The 27,879-nt window shown below is 48.3% G+C and overlaps 1 protein-coding gene across 3 annotated transcripts; it reads right to left on the reverse strand.

Annotated features, from left to right (window-relative positions):
• TSKU (tsukushi, small leucine rich proteoglycan) lies at window positions 1-26,653 on the reverse strand. 3 transcript variants are annotated; one of them, XM_050930806.1, is made up of 3 exons: window positions 26,538-26,623; window positions 20,836-20,944; window positions 1-4,047 (listed from the first exon to the last, which is right to left on the reverse strand). In XM_050930806.1, exon 3 carries the CDS (start codon window positions 4,037-4,039, stop codon window positions 2,981-2,983), a length of 1,059 nt encoding a protein of 352 aa, XP_050786763.1. In that variant the 5' UTR covers window positions 4,040-4,047; window positions 20,836-20,944; window positions 26,538-26,623; the 3' UTR covers window positions 1-2,980. The 3 variants fall into 3 exon arrangements, with proteins under 3 accessions (XP_050786763.1, XP_050786752.1, XP_050786772.1); XM_050930795.1 differs by lacking the exon at window positions 20,836-20,944 and adding an exon at window positions 8,136-8,263 and having other exon boundaries at window positions 26,538-26,596; XM_050930815.1 differs by lacking the exon at window positions 20,836-20,944 and having other exon boundaries at window positions 26,538-26,653.
• Between the last annotated feature and the right edge of the window lie 1,226 nt (window positions 26,654-27,879).

The raw sequence follows: 27,879 nt of genomic DNA on the forward strand, positions 1-27,879 counted from the left end.
AATTACTTTATTATATTGTGAATAATCACAAAGCATTACAATGCTGCAGTGTGTCCAAAAAAAAAAAAAAATCAAGTACACAGAGAAGGTATTTACCAGCCCTTCATAAGACTCATTTAGCTAGCGGCTACCATGAGATTACAAGAGTAAATCTCGCAGTCTTCAATTGGATTGTCACATTGGGTATTAAATTTACCACAGTGGTGCAAAGGCAGTAACTTCTACGGCCTGTATATTATCCCCCGAACATTTCATCTAAGTACAGAACTATAAAATTAAACAAATATATAATTTTAAAAATTAAGTTTTCTGCCAGCAGAAAAATTCTCTTAAAAAGGCAGGCTCCATTAGGAAAGAAAAAACCCCTAACCAACCCAAGACCGTGGTGTATTACTATTTGTTCATCATTTCCCTCCTGATTTTATAGAATCACATCCCGTCTAAGACAATATTGTTGCCTTTTAAGAAAATTCTTGCAAAATCAACAGCAAGCTGAGCATTGAAAAGGCTCCGTGAAGGGAAAAAAGATTTTTACAGTATGTAATTTCAATGACAAGATACCGGATCAAGCCACTGGAGAAGCTACTTGGAAATCCAAGGCCAGGTCCTAGTTGGTGTAGGTCAGTGTATTGCACCAGCTGGGAATCTGGCCCTTCCAAGATGGTGACAGGCTTTGATTTGCTCAGAAGTTTTCTACCATCACCCCAGACAGCTGGTGTGGGGCACTGTAATTTCAATTAGTAAAATACTCTCAAGGATGTAGCTGAGAAGATATAGCTCTTTCTGGAAATCATGGATACTGCAGTGTCTTTGATTCAGAATGCAAGCTACTCCACCATGAAGTATACCAGATTTTCACCCCTCCTCCTCAACAATTACATATGTGACCAGATATATCTTAACCTACTTCTAATGTTCTTCCCACACCCACTTTTTGAGGATAGTGCATTTACCCCAGATCCCCCGCAGAATCTGTTGGTGTACTCCGTGCCTTTCACATTTTCCGTCTTGTCTACAGCCACCCTTGGTGCCTGGCTGCAGAATGGGCCAGATTCTAACAACTGTTACACTGATTCAAGTCAGACTTCAATAAACTCGGGGGTCATCTGCACACCTATTTGCTCTGGTTTAGTTAATCTGGTGCAAACTCCCATGTGGACACACTGATTCCGGTTTAGGAATGGCTTATTGCTGTTTCGTTTAAACCTGTGGCTGATGGACTTAACTAAGCTAAAAAAAAACCCTGCTGCAAACAAAAATAAGAGCATCCACACAGCTTCTTGCATGGGCTCAACTACATTGGTTTAAAAAGAAAAATAATTCCTTTAGTGAAACTGGGGCAACTGTGTGTGTAGACAAGCTCTTTGACTGCGGCAGCTGAGAGCAGACTTTGCCCATGCTATCTCCCTCTGCCTTCTCCATACCAAGGAAGAGTGGGCCAGATTCAGGCTTGGGGTAAGCAAACAACTCCACCCAGGCTGAGTTTCTCTGGGGACGTGGCTCAAAATTCCCCATTGAATTCACAGAGTGGGCGCTTGGTTCTCTTGTAGCATCTTCCTTCCCCTCCATTTGTTCGAGCTGTGCGTCTCGCTCCCTTACTGCCAGTTCTTGTGCGTTGTTCCCCCCTCGCTGCCTGAGGCATCTGCCGCTCCCACTCCCTTTGCTCCTGCTTTGTTCTCTGTCAGCCAAAATCAGCATGCTGGCAACGGGGCAAAGCCAACCCAAACTGCTCTGTGCTCCCAAGATTTCAGTTAGCTGCCAAGAAGCCAAGCATGAGAGTGGAAAGAATGACACAGAGCAGCAGGCCCCAGATAGGCAAGCAAGCTACCACCTTATTCTGTTAAACAGCGGGAGTCAGTAGCCCCAGGCTTTGGGGCTGGAGCGGTCTCCCTCCTCCTCTCCCCCCACGTTCTGAACACATTTTTCTGGCATGAAATTGCATTAAACAGCACAGCTGTGTCACACATGTTCTTATTAGGGCGGGGAAGTCAGAGAGGAAACAGCTTCTTCTCAGTCCCATGGGCTTACATCTTGTTTTGTTGAGGTTATCAAGATAAGGAGCCTCATCGAGCATTCTTTAAATGCCCAAGAAGGGGAGGGAGTTTTTAATTTAGTTTACATGCGCTTTCCCTTTCATACCTCAATCTAATTTACCCTGCTGGAGCCTGACTCCCAGACAACCTGCCCTTATCGCAAGCGGGCTCTGTTCAGCTGCCTGCACAGCACCAGCGGGGGCTGGGTCCACGGGAACAGCCTTCAGTCCTGCGAATGGCACAGCGCTGAATTTGGACATTCTGTCTTTGACAGACCACTAAGGTTCAACACATCTGCATCAGAAGGCCCCTGGGGTTTCCAGTGGAGGATCTAATGCAATCCTGGGCCGAAAGGATTGGGGTGAGGTGGGGGAAAATGGTCCCCAGGTACCAAGTGTTCATTGCACTTTTATGCAAACAGCAGCCAAGCATTAGAAACACCCTGTACTCAGGTTTGCTTAGTACGGTTTCTTCAGACTGAAAGTGCATGACAATGAGCAGGGCACTGCTAATGAAGGCAACATCTGGAAGGCACTTCTTGGGAAAAAAAATTGATAAAGCGTGGATTTGTAAGCAAATGACTGCGGAGTTAACACATTTTGGTGCATGCTGCAGACAGGGCTAGCTTTGCTCCTGCAAATAAGCCTGGGCTGAATGCATTTTCTCCCTATATATTCTGTCCTTCCTCAGAAATTCAAAGCAGCGATTCCACTTGGTTCCCATTCACAGCGAACACCATTTGGGGCAGCCATGCTGCACCTATCACTTGCAAATGCTTGCAGGAATCAAGAGGCAGACAACGGCGGGCAGTACTACGGAATGTAAAGACACACACCGTCAAGTATTGGCGTATACAAACGTATAAATTATTAACGAAAGGCACGCAGCAGGTCATTTCAGTCCAGATAGCTGTACAATCTCCCCCAGCCCTTTCCCCTCAACTTTCATCATGAGACATAGGGTGCTGCCGCTACGGACCCATGGCTGTCATGACAACTGAGGACCTCTTTTTTGGTCAGCCCGATTTGTTGGTGATACTGTCCTTCCTTGATCACCTTAAGACACTGTACATTCTTCCCCAAGGTAATGCTTTTGATAGTAGGTAAGTATTTCAGTACAGTCTTTGGCAAGAAAGAAACACTTGTACTGGACAGGTTGAGCTCTTGTAAGGAGCTCAGACCAAAGACTACTTCAGCACTCAACAACTTAAGGTTGGGGTTGCTGGATAAATCGAGTACCTGGAGGTTGGGGAGTTCTTTGAAGCTGTAAGGAGAGATCTCTCTAAAGCCACGTAAGCTGCTGAGAGATAAATGAATTAAATCCTTCAGTCCCATGAAAGCTCCTTTCTCAATCTTGGCCAGAGGGTTCCCATCAAGATTTAAGTATCGCAAGGGAATCCCTTGGAGGTTGGGTACAGTCTTCAGTCTGTTTCCAGACAGATTTAAGCTCTGAATGTTGGGGATGTTTTTGTCATTGTGTCGTGTGACTGCGCTTATCATGTTGTTGGACAGATCCACGTTAATGGATTTCCCTTGACTTTTGGAACTAAAGACATCTAACGTTATATCCAGGAGGTGGTTGTTGCTCAAGTCTATGTCCCCCAGGGGTGAACTGGGGAAGCATTCATCTGGAAGGACTGCCAAAGAGTTATGACTCAGATCCAAGGATTCCAGATATCTGAGCCTGGAGAAGGTCGTGGAAGAGATCTTAGCAATTTTATTATAGCTCAGGTCAAGGCTCACCAAGGTGGTATAACCAGGGCCAGTCAGCATTGACTCGTTGATGGTTTCCAGTTTGTTTGAGGACAGATCCAAATAGGAAGTATCCAGCGGGATAGGGACAGGAACAATGTGTGACCCTATTCCGCTGCAATCCACCTTGGTCAAGCTAAAGCTGTCAAAGAGACCAAAACTCTCCACTTCACAGTGGCATCCTGGAGAGCAGGTCTTGGTAGTTCTAATACAAAGAAAGAGAAGCAGCAGGCTGACCCAGGCTGACAGAGGCATCGCTGAACCTGAAAGACAAGAGGAGGAGAGAATTAAAGAGCATCTGAAGCACCGTAGAGAAACTAACAAACTTAAAACCTTGCCGAAGAAGAAGGTTTAACCACTTGAACTGCATAACCAGTTGAAATGATCACCAGTATCCCTCTGAAGACGAGGACAGGTGTGCTTGTTGATGCACCGAACAATCCCAGGATACGTGATGCCACTCAATAGTGAAAGTATATGACTGCATTAGAGTTCAGGTATTTCCTTCCCACAGCAGGTATCTGACTGAAGCAGTAATGTGGATTGTCACACATTCAAATAAATGCAGGATTGTAGCCAGGGGCATGTCCTACACTAGACTTTTCCCTCTAAAGTTTCCCACTGTAACAGCTCTAGTGCATAGCCAGTGAATGCTGGCGTTTGGACCACTTTCCTAGGCTGGCTCAGAACGGAGTTAGACAACATGGCAATTAAGATGCCACCAGTGCCTGGTCTATTGTATTCCTACCGCTGCTACCACCAGTGGGAGATAAAGGGGCAAAATCTCACTTAGACTTGGCCCGTGCTAGTACAACAAAGTCAGTACTCAGTTTGGTAATTTGGGATTGCCTGGAAGAGCTATCGGTGCTCTGATCCAAGATCAGTCCTTGCTGCACCTCAACCAGTTTAAGCTGAACCACGCATGAGGCTCCTCTCGTATTATGGTTCAAACACTGGGGACTGGTCAACGCTGAAAATGTACATCAGCATTTCAGGCGTAGCCATAGCCTGGCTCTTAACGGGGGTTTAATAAGCTGTAGCCCAGATGCACACATCAATGCCTGGTCCAGTGGTTGGGGCACTAATCGGGAACTTGAAAGACATGGGTTCAATTTCCCCACCCTGCCACAGACTTTCTGGGTCACCTTGGTAAGTCACTTAATTCTGCCATGCCTTGGCTTGCCATCCGTCACATGAGGACAATCGTGCGTCCCTGTTTCACAGGGGTATTGAGACGATAAATGCATTAGTGACGGGGAGGTGATCAGATACTACAGAAATGGGGCCAGCAGGAGCACCTCTGATAGATAATTACCGTAGCATCGAGGCAAGTGAAGAGACATAGCGAGCGCTGGAGCTTCACGGGCATCAAACATAATGGGCCCAACTCGCTACACTGTGCCTCTCAGAGCCAGCACAGCCCAATGCATCCCACGGGCTCGGGGAAGGAGTGGACCTAGAGGGGGGTATCATAAACCTAGTCCCAGATTTGGACCTTAGCGTCCAAAATATGGGGGTTAGCATGAAAACTTCCAAGCTTAGTTACCAGCTTGGACCTGGTAAAGCTGCCACCACCCAAAAAATTAGAGTGTTTTGGGGCACTCTGGTCCCTCCAAAAACCTTCCCTGGGGACCCCAAGACCCAAATCCCTTGAGTCTCACAACAAAGGGAAATAAACCTTTTCCCTTCCCCCCTCCAGGTGTTCCTGGAGAGACACAGAGAAGCAAGCTCCGTGAATCTAAACAGAGGGAGTCCACTCTCTCTATTTCCAGTCCTGGAAACACAAGCACTTCCCTCTTCACCCAGAGGGAATGTAAAGTCAGGCTAGTAAATCTAACACACACAGATTTCCCCCTGACTTCTTCCTCTCACCAATTCCCCGGTGAGTACAGACTCAATTCCCTGGAGTTCCCCCCTAAAGAAAATCTCCAACAGGTCTTAAAAAGAAAGCTTTATATAAAAAGAAAGAAAAAATACATAAAAATGGTCTCTCTGTATTAAGGTGACAAATACAGGGTCATTTGCTTAAAAGAAATATGAATAAACAGCCTTATTCACAAAGAATACAATTCAAAGCACTCCAGCAACTATAGATATGTAAATACAAAAGAAAAAACAATAACCCCTATTGTTTTTATGATCTCTGTACTCACAACTTGGAAACAGAAGATTAGAAAGCAGGAAATAGAAATCCCCTCATAGCCGAGAGAGAGTCAGACAGAAGACCAAGAACAAAGGACTCACACACAAACTTCCCTCCACCCAGAGTTGAAAAAATCCTGTTTCCTGATTGGTCCTCTGGTCAGGTGCTTCAGATACTTATTTCCAGGTGAAAGAGACGTTAACCCTTAGCTATCTGTTTATGACAGGGGGGCATGCCAGGTTTCTGCTGCCAGTCCTCCCTTGGGTATTCGGAGGGGTGGGAGAGCAGCTTTAACTCCCTCCAGGAGTTCTGTGGGCAGGGGTCAAATGAGAGGAAGTGCTGAATCCTTGCTCTTCTCTGGCCAGCGCTATGGCCCACTGCATGAGAGGTAGTGGTCAATGCACTGCCTGGCTTCCTGGTCAGCCGTCCCTTGGCCTGGGTTCATGCTGGGTACAGCGCAGGTGAATCTGGACTGTGAGAGGACTTGACCATTCAGAAAGCTGCTCATGCAGATGCCCATGAAGCCTTTCAAGGTGCACCTATCCTAGCTTGCCCAGCTACACAGAGCCCTCGGTTACAGCTCTTTGTGCTTCATCAGCTGGCAGCTTCATCACCAACCACTGAATTTTCCAGCTTGGAAAATAAATCTGCATCAATCCAACAGCCTGGGAAAAAAAAGTCCTCTTGGCCAAGAGCCAGACTGGCACAAGTCTGAGTTCTCACCCATCAGTCCCCCCCAAACAGCCTTGACAATTGGGCCTCAAATAAGGTTTTGAAGGGCCCCTTCTAGGAACCAGAGGATGGGTCACTCTTCTTGCCCTGACTGCCAACAAGGACACCTCGTGTGATACCCACTTCAAAATCCCTACAAGGACAAGCTATTCATTTCACAGGCCACTGGACAGACATCAGGTAACTACGTGCAACAGCTGTTGGTCTGGATTAGGATTCTAACCAGGGACCTTGCAGTGAAGCCCTCTGCAGCTCTTCCCCCTCACACCACACTTGCCGTCTTCACAGCTGAAGGATGAAGGGAGCCAGGAGGCTCGTCCACGGTTCACGGGACTTGCCAGGACTTTCCATTGCTGTATCTGTTAACGGCTTCGTCACAGAATGGTAGTAGCTACAGCGTCGCGGTTTCCAGAAAAAGCTGATTAAAAGCTTTAGCTACACGCCTCTGGGGATTATAAAAACTGAGCAGGCTGGCATCCCACAGGTCTGTGGCAGTCACGTTCCAGCAGATAGAAGCGCTGATTATTCCTATTGTTTCCCAGCATCATGGCCTGGAATCACAAGTCCCACGTCTGCTCTCTCTTTATGCCCTTCCAAGAAGGATTTCAGGAGATCTGCAACGGGAACATGTCCCCCAGACAATGATCTATCTACACTGTAGCTATTCTGTCCGTCATTCCTTTATACCCTCCCCCCTAACCCCAATTAAAATGTCAGATACTATTTTTCAAGACTTTGCCTTTACCTCAACTATTCATGGTTTCAGCCTTTACTGTCCCCAGTGCATGCCATTGTCACCTCTTTCTTCGCTCTCTACTAAAAAGCAACACCCTTGTGGTGTCATCTTTGCCATTTAACCTTTGATCCTTGCTCTGTGCCTCCTCTGCAGCCTAAGAAACTTTTGCCAGCCATTTCCTAGAAGTTCACACCTACTTTCATCTTCTCTCAGGTCAGTTCCTCTCCCTTGTCAATGGCTCTTTGCTAATTAACGTCAAAGACTGGGAGACCCATTGTGAATTACTTCCCAATTTGCAGACCCATTGTGAATTACTTCCCAATTTGCAAAGTGCATTCAGAGAAGAAAGGAAGATACCTCACAAAATATGATCTGGTCAGACATTTACTATTATCTGTCTGGCAGTAGCACATAGGAGCCCCCGGTCATGGCCATGGACCCCATCCCTCTCCGTGACAGATGCTGTTCAAACAGAACAAGAAGCCAGTCCCTGCCCTATAGAGCTTACAATCTAAGTGATTAAGCATTTCTGATTGTAAGATAGAGAAATGGGGCATAGCCCACTTCTCTAGAGATCATGACATCCTAGGAAGATGAGCCCTTGTTACAGCATTGTGCTATTTAATATTTGCTGAGAGGTGAGACCACTATTTTGGGGTAAAATGAATGAACTGCACGTTCTACTTTCTCTAAGGTCTCTGGCAAAATTAGAAAAGTTGCAGCAACAGAGGCGTACCCACTAGTTATATCCATTTGGTGTATTCGAGTCCTCTCTCCCACACACCCAACCCATCAGCTATTCCTGCTTGATTCTTCAATGGGAAAGAGCCTACCAAGTAGTTGCTTTTTCTGAAGCCTGACCCAACTCCTAGGGGAAAAAAAGAGTCCCATTAACTTCAGTGGGAGCTGAATCAGATGGACCCCAGGTCAACATGCCCAATATGACTTAAGACACATGATGAAATCCTAGCCCCATGGAAGGCATGGATAAACCTTCCATTAACTTCAGTGGGGCCAGGATTTCACCCCAAGAATCCAAGTCTCCTCTCACACTAGCAAGAATCAGGAGCGGCTCTACTGAAATCACTGGAGTTACAGTGCTTTAAATGAGTGGAGGATCAGACCCAATACTAGACTTCAATAACCAGAAGACCAATATCTTCTACAGTGTGTGTGTGGAAATTCCCTTCCTGCTCAACTTCAGAAGCAGCTGAGAGAAGGGAATAGAAAAGATGACCGAATAGGTGTTTTGGTGCCAATATCCAAGACTCACGAATTCTTTTACCCTTTGGTAGGAAGCTGGAGCTAACCAGATGCCGATGCGTCCATGTACAAGGCACAGCTGAATGGAGCTATTTACACTACAATTACAGTTTCTTACTAGCCAAGGGAGCAATAACTTATGTCAGCATTGCTCTGGATCTACTCTCTCTCTCTCATTGGGTCTCTTAATTGCCTTGCAAACAGGATGTACTTTACTCTCTCTAAGCAGACTATTACACCAAGGCAAGGATTCCATTAGAGAACAGCATGAAACATTTAGAGAGACAACAAGCAAGTTTGCTGAAGCCTTATTTGTTCCGTCTCCTATTGAAGCTAACAGGTTGTCTGTCATCCAGCCCAAGAAATAACCTCTTCATTCTTAGGCTGTTATAAATTAAAACATACAGGTACGTTTGGCTTTTATTCTAGGCCGGAGAAACCCATAGTGCATTTTTAAGGGGTTAGGGATTGGGGGAATGTGAACAGCATGTATTAAACACACATCAAAATGCCTTTGGCCTCCTGCCTACAAGCCGTTCTGCTAAATTATGGATATATTCACATAGGGCCAAATCCTACTTGCCCTTATGCCTGCAGCAGCTTTCTAGTGCAACAGGACAGTCACTGGGCAAAGTTGTACAGCCTTCAGTTTGCCCCAAGGGTATTGCTCTACTCTTGCCTTTGGTGTGAAATTTTCCCTCAATGTAAATAGACCCCCTGGGACAACTTCTGACCACCTTGACACCTGCCTAATCTGGAGCAAGTCCAATGACCTCAACCAATGGGAGCTGCTGGATGCCTTGGACTCTGTTTCTAGAAGAAAAACAATGAAATCTAGAAGCAAGCACTCCAGTGATTCTCCATGTTAGTCACGTCACTCTTGCTGAGCCTCGTTGGAAGGCAGCATGGCCAACTATTTCAGGCACTGATGTGAACTTAGGAGATCTGGCTTCTATTCCTGGCTCTGCCACTGACCTGCTGGGTGACCTTGGGCAAGTCACTTTCCCCTCTGTGCTTCAGTTTCTCCTCCCACCCTTTGTCTATCTCATCTATTCATAGTGCAAGCTCTTTCGGGTAGTGACTCTCCCTTAAACTATGTATTTGCATAGTGCAGAACACAGCTGGATTCTGGTCTATTGTAATCCAAACAGCCATTGTCTGGAAGGCTTCTGGAGGCACTTTATTTAAAAAGCCTCAGAAGGCAGCGCAGCAGACAGATGTGCGAATGGGCCCAGCCCAGACCGACTATAGGCTCCGTTCCTACTCAGTCACACTCCTCTGCCCCACTGACTTCAATAGGATCCTACATGAGCACGCCTGGATCACATGGCAGTATTGGGGCCTGTACTTGCACTGGGGTTTCCTGTGAAAAATGTAAAAAACAAACAATCAGCCAACCCACTCTGTGATAGATAAAAAATTTAAAAAGTTAGTTGAGGGCAGAAAGGGGTGGGGCTGAAGCACTGACGGGAGCATTGTTGCAAACCCACACTTTCGGGAAGGCAAACAAAATGACTATTTTCTACTAACGCATAGTCTTAACCTGTAATCAAGGCTTCTCTCATCACCTGCCAACATGTCTACCTGCCAGCTTGGAACCACTATCCCCTGGATTTGGGGCTATTCATTCTTGGACAGCACTACCATTTGGCATGCATCTAAGCACAGCCACTTGAGAAACACAGACCTCTCAGGCCTGTGTGGTCCCTGCTATGTGAAAAGCAGGCTGGCCGGACACATCGAGACTACCTCTAGTAGCAGTGACTTCTGTACCACCAACCTGGAAATTTCATCTGGATGGATTTTCCAGCTCTCTCCATGAGGGCAGTGTTAAAGCACACTGAAAAGCAGAAAAATATATATATACATAAATATAGGGTGAGGCTTTTGAAAGCTCTACCCACAGTGCTCTGCCATAGATAAGGATCACTCTATTCTGCAGACTGGAAAACTGAGCCACAGAGAGGTTCACTTCTCCATTGGCAAAGCATGTGCTTTGGCACTTTGCTGATCTGGGGCTTAAGTGATTGGCAGATTTAGGATTTCCCAATTCTCTGGTTAAACCGCAGGATTATGGCTTTTTAAACACTGACCAAAAAGGACTTACTCAGGATGTCGGCCCCTGTAATTCAGACATAGCCACTTACTTTCCTGGCAGGAACATGGGTTTGGGAGGAAGGTGTTGTTTTTTTTAGCACGATACTTCCACAGAAAGGGGGACCACGATTTTAGTCTGGCATCATCCAAAAATCAACTAACTGCAAAGCCTTTATAATCAGCACAAAGAGCACAGCCGAACAATCAAAACAATCAGGCTGGATTTGCAGAGGAGGCAAGTTGAAAAAACAAAATTCTACTTGACACCTAAGCAAGCTGCGCACAGATGTCAGTGGGAATAAATCCCACAGGCTGGGAAGAAATGAGATTGCTAGTTATTTCTAAGGCACTGAGTTAGAGCGGAGATGGGAGCCCCATCAGATAAATCAAGAACCTCCGTGAGGGGATTTTAATTGAGTCACTTTTCTGGCAAGAACAGCTTTGTAAAGTGCTTCTTATTTTCTAAAAATGCTCCCATCACTTGCCAAGTTTTAACGGACTCCTGGGTTTCCCGTCCTGATTAATACACCTACCTGCCTTTAGTCAGGCTATACAGCTACATGAATAGCGTCACAGCTATTGCTTTCCAATAGGGGCCGTTAAGAAACACTTTCTCTTGAAGCATCATTTGAGCTCAAAGAGATTGCCAAAGCCAGCGCCCCAAGTTTCACACACAAGTGTGAATAGACAGGAAAAAAGGAACTGACTGAAACTAGCTTAAAAGCAGAGACTGTTAAGCCCTTAAAGAACCCCCCCCCACACACACACACCCAAAATGAATCTTTGAAGATAAAAGAAACTTGCATCTGTCTCCTGCAAAGGGCTTCTCTCTAGAATGTGAGACGATACAACTCAGGAGAGGTGAGGTATTATTCTTGTATCAGTTCAAGTTAAAGGTCAATCAAGCTTTTTTTTTTTTTTTTTTACTATTTCATGACAACTGTGATAGCCAGTCCCTAAAATAATAGACCTAGGTGGCTCAGTATAGAATGGCAGCTGGATCTAGGGAGGAGCGTGAGTGAAAGACTCATCCGGGAAGGAACAGAAAGTGGTTACTTTGGGAAGATGGTTAAAAGGTCACTGATGTTTTCAAGCCACAGATACTTAGCGGTAAGGAGCAGGAAGAGGATACAATGATTTAAAATGTGGTCCCGACCTTATAATTGCATCCATGTAGAGTCTTACTGAAGTCAATGGACCGTTTGCAGAACTCTGGCAGTGCATAGGAGGCCCTTTTATCCTGCCAATGTGCTATAGAGGGGCTTTGGCATAAATGAGAACCAGGCTCATGGGGACTGCCTGCATCATTCAGAATAGAAGATCAGGGTCCATATTTATAAATTTCTTCTGTTACACGGCTCTGGGTATGGAGGAAGCTACAGACCATTCAAAAAATAAAATAAAAGCGCGACACCCTTTAAACCTGATTCTCCATTAGCGCAGCGTGATAGGAAAAAAAATGTAATCCCATTGAACTCAAAGGGGTTCCTCCAGATTTACACCACTGACAGTAAGAGGAGAATCAGTTGCTTAACTCTAGCAATCTGTGCTGGTTTTAAGAGCTTTCTACACAGAGTGTTTGCATCAGTCACCTCATCTGTGATTAGCTTTCAGAGATGGGTTTATCTGCATAAAGCGCAAGGCAGCTTATAATAATAATAATAATTAGAGATATATCAATCTTCTAGAACTGGAAGAGACCTTGAAAGGTCATTGAGTCCAGCTCCCTACCTTCACTAGCAGGAACAATTTTTGCCCCAGATCCCTGAGTGGCCCCCTCAAGGATTGAACTCACAACCCTAGGTTTAGCAGGCCAATGCTCAAACCACTGAGCTATCCCTCCCCCTTAGATAGTGGATACATCTCAAATTACAAAGCAGGCGGATGTGTGAAATTCTCTTCTGTCTAGCACTGCCTGGCTTTCTCTAGTATGGGGTAGGACAGCGGGATAAACACTTGGAACCATTGTGGTGCCCCTCTACTGCTAAAGAGCCCTCGGAGACATGAATAGGAACTGAAATCATTCCTAAAAACCCCTCTGCTTAGTCTCCCTGCTCGGTGAACGAGAATTGAATGCGGAGGCTGAAACATTCTTCTATGAATTATGTTCTGCTTTAATGAGATCTAATAATGGATGTAAAAATACACCCACTTTGCTTTCAGCCACCAACACCACCACCACAGAGGGAGTCGTTAACAAATAATTAACTCAACACACATGGAAGCCACATTGCTAGGGCATCCAAGGATAATCAGCTTAAAATAGGAACTTACATATACTATATTTTATATATATATATATAGTATATGTAAAATATAGTATATGTAAGTTCCTATTTTAAGCTGATTATCCTTGGATGCCCTAGCAATGTGGCTTCCATGTGTGTTGGGTTAATTATATATATATATACACACACACTTCCTTACCCTCCTTACATTCAGTTATTTCGCTCTACTAGAGGGATGGGGAAATATTTAAGAAAAAGATGTCCCAGGGCAGCTCTTCAGCTGGTTTAAGAGGCATAAGAGAAAGGATGGATGATCTAGGAGTTGGAGCTCAGGACTTGGAGCCTGCTTGGCCACAGACTCCCTGTGTGACCTTAGGCTAGTTACTTAGTTGGTCTGAGCCTCTGTTCCCTATCTGTATAATGGGAACAGTAGCATTTCCACCATAGAGAAGAAAAGTGCATTAGAGATTGGGAGGTGCTCGGATACTGGGATAGTGGAAGCCACTGAAAGGTACCGAAGATGGATCGATGCTGATTTACACCAGCTGAGATTCTATGTGCAGTGAAACCCTTTTTGGCCAGTTACCTGCCTCTGTGCAGGACCAGTGTGAATTATTGCCACTGGCTGCTACACTTGACGTTCTAACAAACAGAAGGTTGGAAAGGAGGATGCCAGGGGAATTATGAATATGCCACCAGAATATGGAGCTTCTGGGGACTGTCAGGCTGAATTTAGTTCAGAATTTAACCCCAATTTAGCCAAATGTAGCCAGCAACCAGTATCGCCGCCCCTGTGCAACCTGCAAGTGTAGACCAGGAGAGCCACCATGTGTGCTGGTCAAATTAACTGGTGCTTGAAACTTAGCGCAAATCCCAGCTTTTCTTGTCTACACTGTAAGTCTGTACAGATGCACTTACACAGGTTGCTGGCTGCCAATGGCAAAGTCCCAAGTATAGGCTTTGAGGCCCACCGGATGATGAGTTTGGAGGTCTCAATCCAATTCCCACAGACCATCCATTAGCCGTCTCAGCAAAGGTACCAAGGAGTGAATGGGCCATGCTCAAGAGGCAGTTCCTCCGGATAGGCACACCAGCAGAGCAGTGGGGGAGGGGAACCTTGTATTGCCACTGCACATATTTCAAGATTTCCATCTCCGTAGCTGTCCCCATCACAAGCACACCACACTTACATACTGGGAATACCTACACTCTGAGCATACTTCACCCTGCTTCAGTGCAGGGGGTCACACTAGATGATCACTTGAGGTCCCTTCCTGTTCTATATCTCCATGATTCTACACACACAGACAGACGTCTATGCTAGACAATAACACTCAACAAAGCTTTGTCTAAGGATGCAGGGTGGGGAAGGCAAGGCTGACACACTCGGTCCTGATTTTTCTGAGGGATCAGAGTTAGACCCTTTTGTCAGTTACAGATGCAGAGTTATATCAGTGCCAAACAGCTATTAACCAACACAGTGCTCCCAGGATAGCTAATTAATAGATCTATTATAGGTGGAAGGACAGATGACAATAGCAAGAGCAAAGCCAGGCACAGAGGGAGGTAAAATATCACATTTCAAGCTAAAAAGCTTGAATGTAGAGTGGACATGTGGAGTTAATTAAGTCAGAGGCCTGCGCCTTCTTCCCATTCTCTGCAGCAGCCTGATGGTTATTTGCTTTTGCAGGCATATTTGGCTTCCTGTGCTCTGAAGAAACAAACTCCTTTTAAGAAAAAAAGAAATTCAAACTGCTTTCCCCCCCCCAAAAAAGGCTATTCTAACAGGGATCTTATTTTGATTGTTCTCAACCCTGGTCTGCCTTCAGCCGCCTTTAATAATTTACGAGGCAAACATTTAAACAAGTAGGAGTTTATTCAAGTTGTGCAATTTTCCTCCCCCGAGAGTTTTTATGAGCAAGTCGAGGTGCAGTTTGGATCTAACAAGAGGAAAACCTGCATGGACACGCACTGGCACAGACGTTCCAACCAATTTATAATTGGAACTGAAACAGGACAGATTTGGTGAGTACTATGCTGAGAATTAAATTTCTCACAGGGCCAAGCTCTGCACCCAGAACATAGTCAGTGGCCAAAAGTCCATAGACTCCAGTGCCTGCAAGGTTTGACTAGACAGGAAGCAGATGATAAGTTCTGGAAAAACACAGGAACAGTAGGAAAGAAATCATGACATTTGTCTGGCATGCCACAAACCCAGCCCCCTGCCCACTCAGTGAAGCCTCCACCTTGTATCATTTTACTGAGGACCAAAGTTGCCTGCAGCCGTTCAGACAACTTTGAAAAGTATAATCTTGGTCCCTGGCCTTAGGCAGAGTGCTCAGAACAGGCATTTACCAACAGGAAATGAGGCATTCAAAGTCATGCTCTCCAGCTGTTAACGGGAGGGAAAGCCAAGTGGCATGAGAGTTCTCTGGGAGCTCTGGGAGCCCTGGCGCACAACTGAGGAGATACATTATAGGGCGTGCCAAGAAAAGGTGGGTGCAATTGCAGTTCACCAAGGACAGGTTAAGATTCGGTTGCTGTTCTCAATGGATTTAATGTTTACGTCTTCACCCACTGATCCTGATCAGCAAGGCGAACAGCACAGCCTCCTCCCTACCTCACTTCATGCCTCCGGGGATCTGGGGAGATGGAGAGGCCATCACTGCAGAGTTCACTCCTGTTACTCCCCTCTCGGGTGAGAGCAGCCCCAATGTGAAGCAACGCTCGAGATGCTGTGCTCACCCTGGCACTGCACTCACTTCTGTGGGGCGCTAAGACTTCTGGGATGACCTCCCACCCTGGTTCTTTGTGCTGCTCTTAGCTGAGCTGCTCTGTGGATTCTCTCCCAGTGGCCTGCGGGCGAAGTGGTCTGTTCTTTTGTGGCACACGAGGGTGGGGTGGGAATTGTGTGAAGGCATCGGAGGACTAGTGGCCGTCAAGTGAAACTACCCGGTGTCCTTGCTCCTGTTAGCAGCTGGCAAATTGTGCTAATTCAAGCTGCAGCTTATAACCTCCCTTCCCATCGGGCTGGCCACTTGGAATTTAAAGCACCACCACACTCGAGTTAAGACTTTGTATATGGACAGGACTGGAGCTGTCGGTAACACTAGAGTAAACCCTTGAGTTAACGCTGCTGTGATGACACACCATAAGGCAGCATGGTCTAGTGGACAGAGCACGTCACTGGCACTCGGGAAACCTGGATTCTATACTCGGCTCTGCTCCTGGCTGACTGTAGGTCATTCACCTCACCTGTCTGTTCCCTTCGTTCGCCCTTCACCCATCTTGTCTATTTCCACTGTAAGCACTTCAGGGAAGGTTCTGCTTCTTACTATATGTCCGCAATGCTGCCTAGCACAATGGAGGCTGATCTCAGCTGAGAATACTTAAAACCAGTAACAAACGAACCCCAGACGGACCAAAAATCAATATAGTCCACTTCTTTGGAAGCGACAGGGCCTGCACACACAAATTACCACCCCGTTGTTCTGATGCATGTCGGAGTGGAGAGCAGCCCTTCAGAGTTGCAGGGAATCAGAAAATGTAAGCAGAGCCGGGGAGGAGGAGGGCGTCCATGTCCCTTTTATCATCATGTCCTCCTTAGAGAGGCAAAAGCTATTTAGCTTTATGGCTTTTTCATTGTGAGAAAGCTTGTCAAGGAAACGCTCTTGATCACAGCAGTGTGAGCACTTAAAGCCAGTGGTAAACTGTTCCCTTGCATCATGTTGCAGGGAGGGGCTCAGGGCCAGTTAATCACCAACTGCCTTTCATTGCCACATGCTATCCCTGAGGCCCGGAGCCAGCAGAATTTCAAAAGGGACTGTGGGTTTGTACGGGCAAGAGGGATCTCCCCAGCAGTAAATGTTAAAATACCTAAGAGTTGTGGCAGGGCTATACGCCATTCTGCTTCAGGACTTAAGCCCATCTCTAGTTATTCAGGGTTCAGAGGTTAACACCACGGACAGGCTAGCCAAAAACGCTACTGCAGGGCTTCTTGCACCTTCCTCTGCAGCAGCTGTTCTTGGCTACTGTTGGTGACAGGACTAAATGGTTCGCTGCTCTGAGCTGGTCCAGTTGCTCCTATGTAACAAAACATTCTCAGGATACAAGGCAAAGAGGGCGCAAGCAGGGTGCTTGGTCTATGCTGGGAAATTATCCTGGTTCCAGCTATTGAAACCTGGCAAGGTAAGTAATCTGCCCTGCATCGTATAGTGAGTTTGTGGCAGAGGCTGGAATTAAATCCAAGTCTCCTGAGTCCCAGTCAAGGGCCTTAGCCACAGGTTGTGGAAAGGAGAGATAAGTAGGTCTGTTCGGTTTTTAAGCAGCCTGTTTTCCTTTGCTCCTTCTCCCACAGCTTTATATGGTTCTATTTAAACCCGACATGAGGCTTCCCGCACCTGGCTACCCAAATGCACTCGGTCTCATTCTAATCACTCATTATGACTGTACCTCTCTGTAGCACTCCGGTTTCCAGAGACATGATATAATCTGGGTGGAATGCATTTGGTTTTATAATATGCTGCTTGTCTCTCAGAGCTGCAAGGCAAGTTCTGAGCGTCCAGAGGTGGAGGAAACCCAACCAACGCTGCTACTGCATCACCCACCTTTGCAGAAACCTACTACTCAAACATAGAATACTGGATCAGTCTCTGTGTTGACCTCTACCGGGAGCCACTCGACTGTGTCACCTCATGCAATAAAGTATGAGACCACCACACCTTCGGTTAAGCACACAGCCCACAGGGCAGGGCCTGGGGTTAAAACATGAAAGCAAAGCCAATGGAGGAATAAATATGATAGAGAGCATCTCAGTGTCTAAGAATTCACAGATACTGTCCTGGCTTTGACGGTACCGTTCCGCACCCCCTTTGAAACCTTCTACTCTAAGGAAAGCTCCCATCGCCTAAGAGACCTAGCAATTAACAGGGCTGATGATGCACCACAAGTCAAGTATAGACACAGCCCCCTGAGGTTCACATCAGGATTAGCTCCCTCCCAGCCCCATCCTCTATAGCAGTGGATCTCATGTGAATGGCCACCAGAATTTGTTGCAAACCAAGCAACAATGGTGGGGTCAGGGACACTTGAAATATTCCCTCCCTTAAGAAGTGGCCCACTGGACTATAACATTGAAAGTTGCTGCGTTCTGGTGGCACAAAGCATAACGGCACAACACATGCGTAAATTAGATGCAGTCAATAGCATCCAGCCTGTTGGCTGCTACTAATGAACAATGGCTTATATCTAGCACAGGGCCTTTTCACATGCCTCCTCTCTCCCCCTCAAAAAAGGGGTGAACTGACTGTTGAAGTGTAACACCAGGAGACCCCTTCTTGCACAGCCTCCTGCCCAAATGCAGACACATCTGGAGCACAGCATGGCCAGAGTTTAACAGCACACCGTAACTCTGCGTACATTTTAGGAGAGGAAGAGAAGAATGCTGTATCCAGCTGAAACTGCATGAAGACCTGAGCGAGGCAGAAAGAACTCAGCCCTGGAATCCTGCAAATGAATTCCAGGTGGATAACACCTCTGATCTTGCAGAAAGTGACATGAGATCTTAAGAAGGCCACAGCATTATGTCTCATTCAAAGGGCACCCTCTCCTGCTCCCGCCTCCATCACCATGCTGGGGCACTGATCCAATGAGAACTTGGGGGAGGGGGATACAGTGCTACCTCTGCATTCCCCACTCCCCACACCAGAAGCTGCCTGCTCCTCACATCTTTAGTGCTACACAACAAAGAGATTGCAACCCTACTCTCCTGAGCTGAAATTTCTGGTGCCCTTCAGGGCTGCCACAACCAGACTAGGTTTTTGCTGTCATTGGCGAATAATCTCTTAGCCACATGGGGCACTCAGAGTGCAGCTGCAGATCCTCCATTGGAGGAGAGCATACATACACTCCCAGCTATCATTGTTGCTAACAGCACGGCTGTAAATGAAAGGCTCCCAAAAATTCTCACAACATGACTATCCTGAGTAACGAACGCTAACAAAATGCCAGGTTTATGGCATAGCTGGTGCCCGGTGGAATACCAATGATGCCGTGCAGCTGGCTTGTCTGGAGCAAGCTGCCTACACCCCACGGGCTGCACTGAGCAGGTTTTATAAAATGTTTATTCTGGAAAGTTTGGCTGGCTTTGCCTTCCCCCTCCCCATCCCCTCAGTGACGACCAAGGCTTAATTGGCAGGTTACTGGCTTTTTGCTCACAATGTGTATCTTGTCTATTCCGGCCAACTTGAAACAGCAAGAGGAAGGATTGCCCAGATGTCAGGGCACTTGGAAGACCTACGTTCAAGTCTCCGCTCCACCACAGACTTCTGGCGTGGCCTTGGGCAAGTCACTTAGTCTCTTTGTGCCTCCGTTCCCCAGCTGTACAACAGGAATAACAGCACCGCCCCATTTCACTGGGGTGTTAGGAGGATAAATTGGTTTAAAGACAAATCCAGGAGTTTGAGGTTCTCAGATACTACGGCAATTTGGGCCGTGTAAGCACCAAAGGTTATGTCTACACAGCCAGTGGCAGCAAGTCACTGGAGCTCAGCCTCTGAAACTCAACCCCCTCCCGAGGTTTCACAGGCTTAGACACCACTTCAGAGTGCTGTCTGCACAGCTGTTTTAAAGCACAAGCCTAAATCTGTCAACTCAGGCTGGGAGGCGAGCGGCCAGGCGGGCTGTGTCCCATAAAATCATAGACTCTCAGAGTTGGAAGGGACCTCAGGAGGTCATCTAGTCCAACCCCCTGCTCAAAGCAGGACATGTAGACATCCCCTAAGATGCTTTCAAAGCTAAAAACATGGTACAAGCCAGGCAAGAAAATTTAGTTAAATAAAACATAAATAAGAGAACCACGTCAGTTTTAAGTGCGTTAAACCTCATGTGTGGGTCATTGTGGATAGGAGTTTTATACAGCCTTTTCCATCCACAGGTCCCAAAGCACTTTGCAAAGGAAGCAAGCAGCATTATCCTCATGGCAAACACAGGGAGCTGACCTGTGCTCTCAGATATGCACAGGAGTGAATGATTGACACTAGTGTAACCAGGGTGGGAGTCCTGATTTTCTGAAGTACCAATGCCCTGCTCCTACTGGCATCACCCCACCCCTGCCAGGGTGGCCCTGCACATATGGTGCCAGAAGAGCGCTCACCACATTCTGACCCCAATAAACCATTCCTTGTATTGGGCCCCAGTTCAGACCAGCACATAAGCACACATTTAAGAGTTAAGCACACTCTTCAGTCCCACTGACTCAAGTGGGATCCAAGCACATTCTTAAGCACCCTTCTTAAACAGGGATGCTTCCCTGAATCAGGGCCCAGGAGCCTGCATTAAGGGCATGCTTCCATGGCCAAGGGAGAGCTGTTTCCTTATGGCGATGCCTATGAGAACACAGGGTTTTCAGAGACGCTCCGGAGCCCGCACTGCTCCAGTAGTGGGGCCTACCAGTGATGGGAGCCCTAGCTTAGCCTAGCTGCTGGCACATTAGACTACGAAGCGGCTAACTCTGCTCAGAGCGGCTCACGGTGGTCTGAATGGCGAGGCCGGTCTGCACTAGTGCTCTGCCATGGCCATGGCCCCAGGACAGCAGTCACGACAAGGGCTGGTGGCAGGTCTCCCACCAGTCTAGATGCTGCTCCCCGAAAGGAAGTGGTGAAAGCCTCACTACCTGGGACTCTCAAGCGATAGAGACACTGTAGGCGGCAAATCCTGCACTGCCGGGGGCTAGCCATAGCCTATGGCCCATGAGTAATTTTCCCATCTCAACTGCTATGGCTTTGTGCATGCTGGGAACAATAAACAAGCTCCCGTGGTTACCATGCCCCCCCATATAGTTTGTCACACTCACGTGGTGCCTTTGTCTTGACTGTCAACGCTTTGGATCAGGGACCACGTCTTTGAATGTACCTGAGCAGCGGCTAACCCAACAGGGTCCCAATCGGAGCCTTCAGGCCCTGCTGCAGTACAGAGGATAAAAAACAGTCTTTAAATGGAAACTCTGCATTAAGCTGGTTCCAGCAAGATCAGTTTCTGACCCAGCTGGGCTCAGACCACAATGGCTGGCCACCTGGTAGCAGAGCCACATTTCCCAATACATGTGAGAACCCTTGAGGGCCAGAGCGGGTTAACAATCATTTTAGCTGGAGCTCAGCTTAACAATGGCCATAGGCAATGATCAGAAGGCCAGTGGAGTGCAGAGGCCTGACACAACGACCCCTTCGGGTGATGACCCAGCAGCTGAGAAGCATGGACCCAGAGGATCGAGGCCTGCAGGTCCTCGCCCAAAAGAGCTGACCACTGTACTGAACGAGCCAGCATTTCTGCAACAGGAATGAATCGGAATCATTCTTCTGAGTGTCATAGGCCCTATTCTGCTAACAACTCATGAGATTCTCCTGGAGCTCAAGTGGCAGGTGGCTGTGCTTCTTTCAGCAGGCGTCCCATATTCTCTGTTGCTAAGTCTGGGTGAGTTACGCTGTGCTGAATAATGACAGCCATGAAGTGCCTAGCTAGGCCCCGTCTAACAACAAGACACCCATGGTAGCATGCTCTGAAAAGCACAGTTTCTCTGTTAGCTATGCACTTTCCTCCCAGCCTAAAAGCCAGGAGGCTGCTCTGTCTGAAGGGTAGCAACTAAGAGAGAGGGAAAGGAGAAGAGTCAGTTAGATGTCAACACAGAGAGAGGATACAAAAAGGGGAACCAACAAGAACCCACAAGCACCATCACCAAATATTACATCCAGCCACAATCCCGGCCCAACGGTCGGCCAGGTTTCATCAATTAACCACTGCACCAACAGTCAGATTTCAGCCTGGCCTGAGTGGCACTGGAAGCCAATTCCATACTAATAGATGTCATTCCATTTCGAGTTCGCAAAGGATTCCTGGTTTTGTTTTTCCTGCCTCTTTCACGTTCATGCTGCAGATGGAAAAATCTTTAGAGCAGAAGTAGTAAGAGGAGGCAGCCCCCATTCAAGAAAGAGAATCAGCACCAGGCCGATGCCCATATGGCATTCAGCTGCCTTTTTTACTGTTTAATTCGTTAATTTTAGTGCCAAGGTTTAAAATAAAAATGTGTTGGTTTGGCCAAGGTTTATCTTCTCCCCCAAAATCTCAATGTTTGAAAGTTTCTTTTGATTGCCTGCCAAAACGCTAGCTCTGGGAAGCACCACACAGAACACCCCTGTTCCTCTCTGATCCCAGACACGCAGTCAGTCGGGCTGGTATAAAAGGAATTACTGTCTCATAAAGCAAGAGACCCATCCCCGCAGCCCCATGCTCTTCCTCCCCCCACCCCCAACCAGCTGACTAGCAAGGAGGAGGGAGAAGAGCCTGAAAGAGAAAAGGGAATAGTTAGGGATAGAGTGAAAACTCTAAACCTCCTGAAAACTCAAACCTCACGCATAGATTTCACAGAGTGGAGATGCACTTCACATCCACATTGCAGGCACTGGTTCAAAATTACTCTTCATTTTAAAGCCCCTTCCTGGACTGCCTAATTGACGGGCCTCCTTTCTCTCACCTCTCTTCCCAATCATTCAGCACTGGCTTTTCCTCTGCATCCCCTCCTATACTCTGTTCCTACAAGAGCTTTCTCCTCTGCAGCTCCTGCAGTCTGGAGCCCTTCCTGGATTTCCCCATCACACCAATGCCTTATCAGGATATCTCAAGTCACCACCATCACCTTAGGCACACTTCACATTATCTTCTCTCTTCAGCCTCCTATAGTGGAATATGTAAATTCATTCACCATCCCAGGCATTCACACCAGTTTTGCATACTTGACACCATTACTGCCTGCTGCCCTAGGTAATTCAGCTAGGTGCATGGAGTACAGTTTGAAAGGATGCCATGCATATAGAATTGTATTGTACACTCTTTACAACATAATTGGTATTTAATATAACCATTGATGTCTCTTTCTCACTCACATGCACCCTTTCTGCTCCTCACCACTTATCATACCCTCACATGCACATGCATGCGCGCGCACATACACACACGGATCATGCTACCACATTCAAGACACTATAAAACAAGATTTGGGAATTCTCAGGGGATCTTCAGGTTAAGGCTTGGACTTCGGGTGACCTGGGTTCAATATCTGGTTCTGCCACTGACTCCCTGTATGACTTTGGGCAAGACACTTAATCTGTACCTTGGTTCCCCACACTCCTATCTGTAAAAATGGGGATAATAAAGCTTCCTTTGTCTGCCGTCTGTTTAGACTGGGAGCTCTTCAGGGCAGGGACTGTTTTTCCCTGTGTAGCTTTACAGGACTTAGTAGCATAGAATCCTTAGCAGAGATCAGAGCTTCAGGTGATAGTGTAATACAAATAAATGACAGTGATGTTGGAGATGAAAGCTAAACCAACCCTTACAGAGCTAGGGTCCCCTCCACACCTTTGGCTAGTGGGGTGCAGGAGGACAGGCTTACACTACAAACTCTTGGAAAAAGGTTTTAACTGTCCTGCCCTCTCCAATCATATTAACATCTAGTGCAGAGGTGGGCAAATTACAGCCTGCGGGACACTTCGCCCAGCCCCTGAGCTCCTGGCTGACCTGCTGTTCCCCCTTCCCCGCAGCCTCAGCTCACTCCACTGCTGATGTGAGCTCTGGGCAGCGCAGCTGCAGGGCCGGGCCTGACCCAGTCTCTGTGCTGCATAGTGGCAGCGACACAGCTGTAGCGCCACCCGGGGTGCTCCAGGCAGCGCGTTAGGGGGGTAGGGAGATTGAATAGGGGGCAGGGGAGTTTGGTGGGGGTGGGCAGGGGGAGGAGTGTAAATAGGGGCCAGGGCGGTCAGAGGGCGAGGAATGGGGCGTTGAATGGGTCAGTGGTCCCCGGGGGGGAGTCAGGAATGAGAGAAAGGGTTGGATGGGGCAGCAGGGGGCAGTCAGGGGCAGGGGTTCCGGGGGTGATCAGGGGACAGAGAGAAGGGATGGTTGGATGGGACAGGAGTCCGGAGGTCCGTCAGGAATGAGAGGGAAGGTTGGATGGGGCAGCGAAGGGCAGGCAGGGGCAAGGGTTCCGGGGGCAGTAAGGGGACAGGGAGCAGCAGGGGTGGATGGGGCAGGGGTATCAGGAATGAGAGGAGGGGTTGGATGAGGCGGCAGGGGGCAGTCAGGAAGGGGTTCCGGGGGGGGGCTGTCAGGGAACAAGGGGTTGGGACAGGGGTTCCGGGGGGGGGCTGTCAGGGAACGGGGGGGGGTTGGATGGGGCAAGAGTCCCGGGGGGGCAGATAGGACCCCATCCCCTAACCAGCCCTCCATACAATTTCCAAAACCCGATGCAGCCCTCGATGTAGTGGCACAAGGAGGTGTTGCTTGACAGAGTCAGAGCGGCATCTTTAGAAGTTTGCACAGCTATAGTGCAGGTTGTTCATATCTTCTACCCAGATATTTTCAGTGCTCACCATCACCATGAGATCTGTAGCATCTTGAAATACTAGCACTCGTTCTATGGCAGTAACTCCTACAGTGTGCTTTGAAGCACCAATGGTTTGTACAGCACAGAGAGCAGTGTCCAGAAAGAGGAGCTTCCTAACGTAACTTGAGCGAATGCTGTATACAGTGGAGCACGATCTGATTTATTAGAGGTGATGTCTGGGCAAATCTTTCATCTCAAGAACTCAAGCTCCCCAGGCCGTACTGACAAACCAGGAGTTGTGAGTTCAATCCTGGGGGGCCATTTAGGGATCTGGGGCAAAAATCTGTTTGGGGCTTGGTCCTGCTTTGAGCAGAGGGTTGGACTAGATGACCTCCCGACGTCCCTTCCCACCTGGATAGTCTATGATTCTATGACACTTGTCTTAACCACTGGAGAAGTTACATGGCTCATTTCTTCTCGCAATAGTGGTTCTCAGTTCCATTTGCTGCCATTCAATTACATTAAGATTTTGCCCAGAAACCAAGAGCAACATTCATCATCGATTATTGAACCCCTCCCATGCCAGTAACGATTTTACATATTTAGCATCTTCCCATCCTCTTTAGTTTTGCACAGCACGTTCAATCAACTCGGTTCATGACTTTCCAACCAAGCCAGCAGGATAAAGAGGTTTTTGTTCACAATCAACTGACGTGTGCCGGTCTAGCATATTAATAAATTGACCATGAGCTACTGATTAAGGCGCGATTCTCATGACTGGTTAAAAGTTAGCTAAGGCGCGTATGCCTTATCCATCCTCTTCCCTCTCCTCTGGCAGGCTGGCTGCTTTTTTTCGAGCAAATCCTCAACTACTTCCCCCCTCTTCCCCTCTCCAGCTTAATCCAGTTAGAGAGGCTGGAAATTCCGGGACTAGGCAGGCTGCATCATGCACCGGATTTGAGACTAGACCATGAGATCAACTTTATCCTTCGCTGTGTGGCTTCATTCCTTCCACCAGTGTGCATGTCTGGGCTAATCCAGGCAGATGTTAACGAGACAGTAACCTCTTAACCTGGGCGAGCACTGCCTGCGCAGCGGCTTTTTCCTGCCCTCCCCCGTCTGCTCTTGTCTCCTTGATTAGATCGCTGCTCCCCAAAAGTTCCTTTAAAACTGTGTGTCTTTGGAGCACCATTGAGCGCAGCCAGACAAGACAGCCTCCTTCCTATCCCCCCTTCCCCTGAATCCTGCGCCTATAGGGAGAGAGAGCTGGAAGGGGGGGAACCAGGGAGCAGCGTGTGAAATCAAAGCCCTGAATCTGGGCACTGGAGGCGGGCACTGATTCCAGCTGCTGATCGGATTACTTGCAACCGTGGCAATTTCAACTGCTCATCAGACAGCCACCATTCCGGGCGGGGAGACAAGAGCGAGGGAAGGGGAATACAAAGATAAGCGAGAAGAGAAATCATCACCAGAGACACATGCATGCCACACCATCTGCTAGGGAAAACGCGACAGCCGCAAAGCTGTGCAAATCTTTTTCGGAAGTCAGGAAGCCCGCAGATTTCCCTGGGACTGAAATCTCCTGCAACTCACTGCAGGGCAGGTTTCAGTCTTTGGAAACCAAACAGTTCTACCCCCCAAAACCTTATTTTATATGGAGACATCTTCCGTGTACAGACACAGGCAACTCTCTGCAAAGATTTAAAACAAAACAAAAACACACGCACACCAAACCCGCTCCAGACAAAGTTCTCGCTCCTGGCTGAAAAGCAGCAGGGCTGCTTATGTGCCAATCGCAATCCCAGCCCGGCGGCCGAGCAGACAGCAAACTGCCCGGCCCGAAGTTGAAGGCGATCCTTGAACGATGAAGCAGGAAAGGGTTTGGTGACTCCCGTTTCCCCAGGAAATGGAGGGCGAGCCGGCAGTGCCCTCACCCCCCGGCCGGTGGGAGAGCCCGCTGCATGGCCAGCCCGCCTTGCTCTGCAGGCGATCCCCGAGAGCTGCCGGACCGGGGACCGCGCAGGGTAACCGCGCTCCAGGCTGCCCAGTTCCCAACTCATCACAGCCCGGGGCGGGCAGGCTGGCGAGCTCCCCCCCTCCAAGCGCTGCAGCAGGAGCGGAGCTGGGCAGTGCCCTGGGCTGGCAGCACCGCTGGCTGCGGGGAGCCGCGGAGAACCACTCACCTTCCCCGGGCCGGAGGGAGCGGCCCCCCCTGGACCAGCACCTGGGCAGAGGCGGCGGCAGGCTGGACGCTGGGGTCTGGCTGCTGGCGAGAGCGAACTCCGCTTGCACCCGGTCTCCCCTGCACACACCCCTGCCTATGCTGCTGTCCCGCCCAAGTCCCGCACCCCCCGATCGCTGCACCCCCTCCCGCCCGCTCCTCTGCATGCGGCTCCTCGCCTCCGCCCCCTCCAGCGCGCGAGCTTGAGCCGGCTGCACCCGCTGAACTGCAGCCCCGCTTCCCGCCCCGGGGAGCGTCTCAAAAGTGCCCGGCCTCGCTAGGCGCGCCCAGCTCCCGGCCGCACCAGCCAGGCGAAGTTTTGCCCCCAGGGAATGTCCGCAGCGTGCGGCGTTGCTGCACCCGGGCCGAAGGCACTGCCCGCCTTCCCCTTCAGGCTGTTATTAGTTTGGGAAGCGCGGGGAGGGGGGCAGGGATCTCAGCAGATGGCTGCACACGAGAGAACATCTGGGAGCCAAGGAGGCGGAGGCAGCTGGGTCTGACTTGTGCAGCTTTTGCTCTCGCAGCGCAGTACAAAGTGGAGGTGCAGAAAATCCCTTTGCCTGTGACAGCGTCTCTCTTCTTCTTGGAAAATCTGAAGGGGGTTAGCTAGGCCAGACCTTGGTCCTGTTCCTTCCCATCACACCCATTCCTACATCCCCAGGGGGCACGGTCTGATTTCAGTGGTGTCACCCCCAGTTTACCCAGAGAGCAGAATTGAGTCCTAACTCAGTGAGTGTCCAATCCTGCACATCACCCAGTGTTTGCTACCATTGGCTTCAATGGGCTCCCTCACAACATAAGCACTAGGCTTGCTCCAACAGCATTTGCAGCAGCACTCCCTAAAGTATTAACCTAGTTCTAGTTACTGTAGTATCTAGGGACCCGGTCCTGCTCAGGGACAGGGGTATGATCAGATGGAGTTCATTGCAAGGCAGGGGTAGCATGTACCTAGCAATTCCTACCCCTCACTTATGTACCATAACATTTAGGTTTGATCCGGCATGACTGTTGCATTCAGTACCGTCACTAACTGCAGTGGAAGTTTTGGGTGCACAAAGACATTGAGGCTGAGTCCTTAAAATATTATAAACAGCATAAAATAGGAAATAAGCAAAATACTAAGAAATAAACATAGGGCCTGATTCTATCCATCCTAAGGTTTGCAGAATCAGACCCACCAACTATAAATTTTCTCATGGCCAGGGAAGTAAAGGATCACATCTATGCATTAGGATCATTCTCTAGGCTGTACTAAGTATTATAGCAGCAACCAGAGATCTCCACCAAGATCAAGGCCCCAGGGT

The sequence above is a fragment of the Gopherus flavomarginatus genome, chromosome 1 (genome assembly GCF_025201925.1).
Source record: "Gopherus flavomarginatus isolate rGopFla2 chromosome 1, rGopFla2.mat.asm, whole genome shotgun sequence".
Classification (NCBI taxonomy): Eukaryota; Metazoa; Chordata; order Testudines; family Testudinidae; genus Gopherus; species Gopherus flavomarginatus.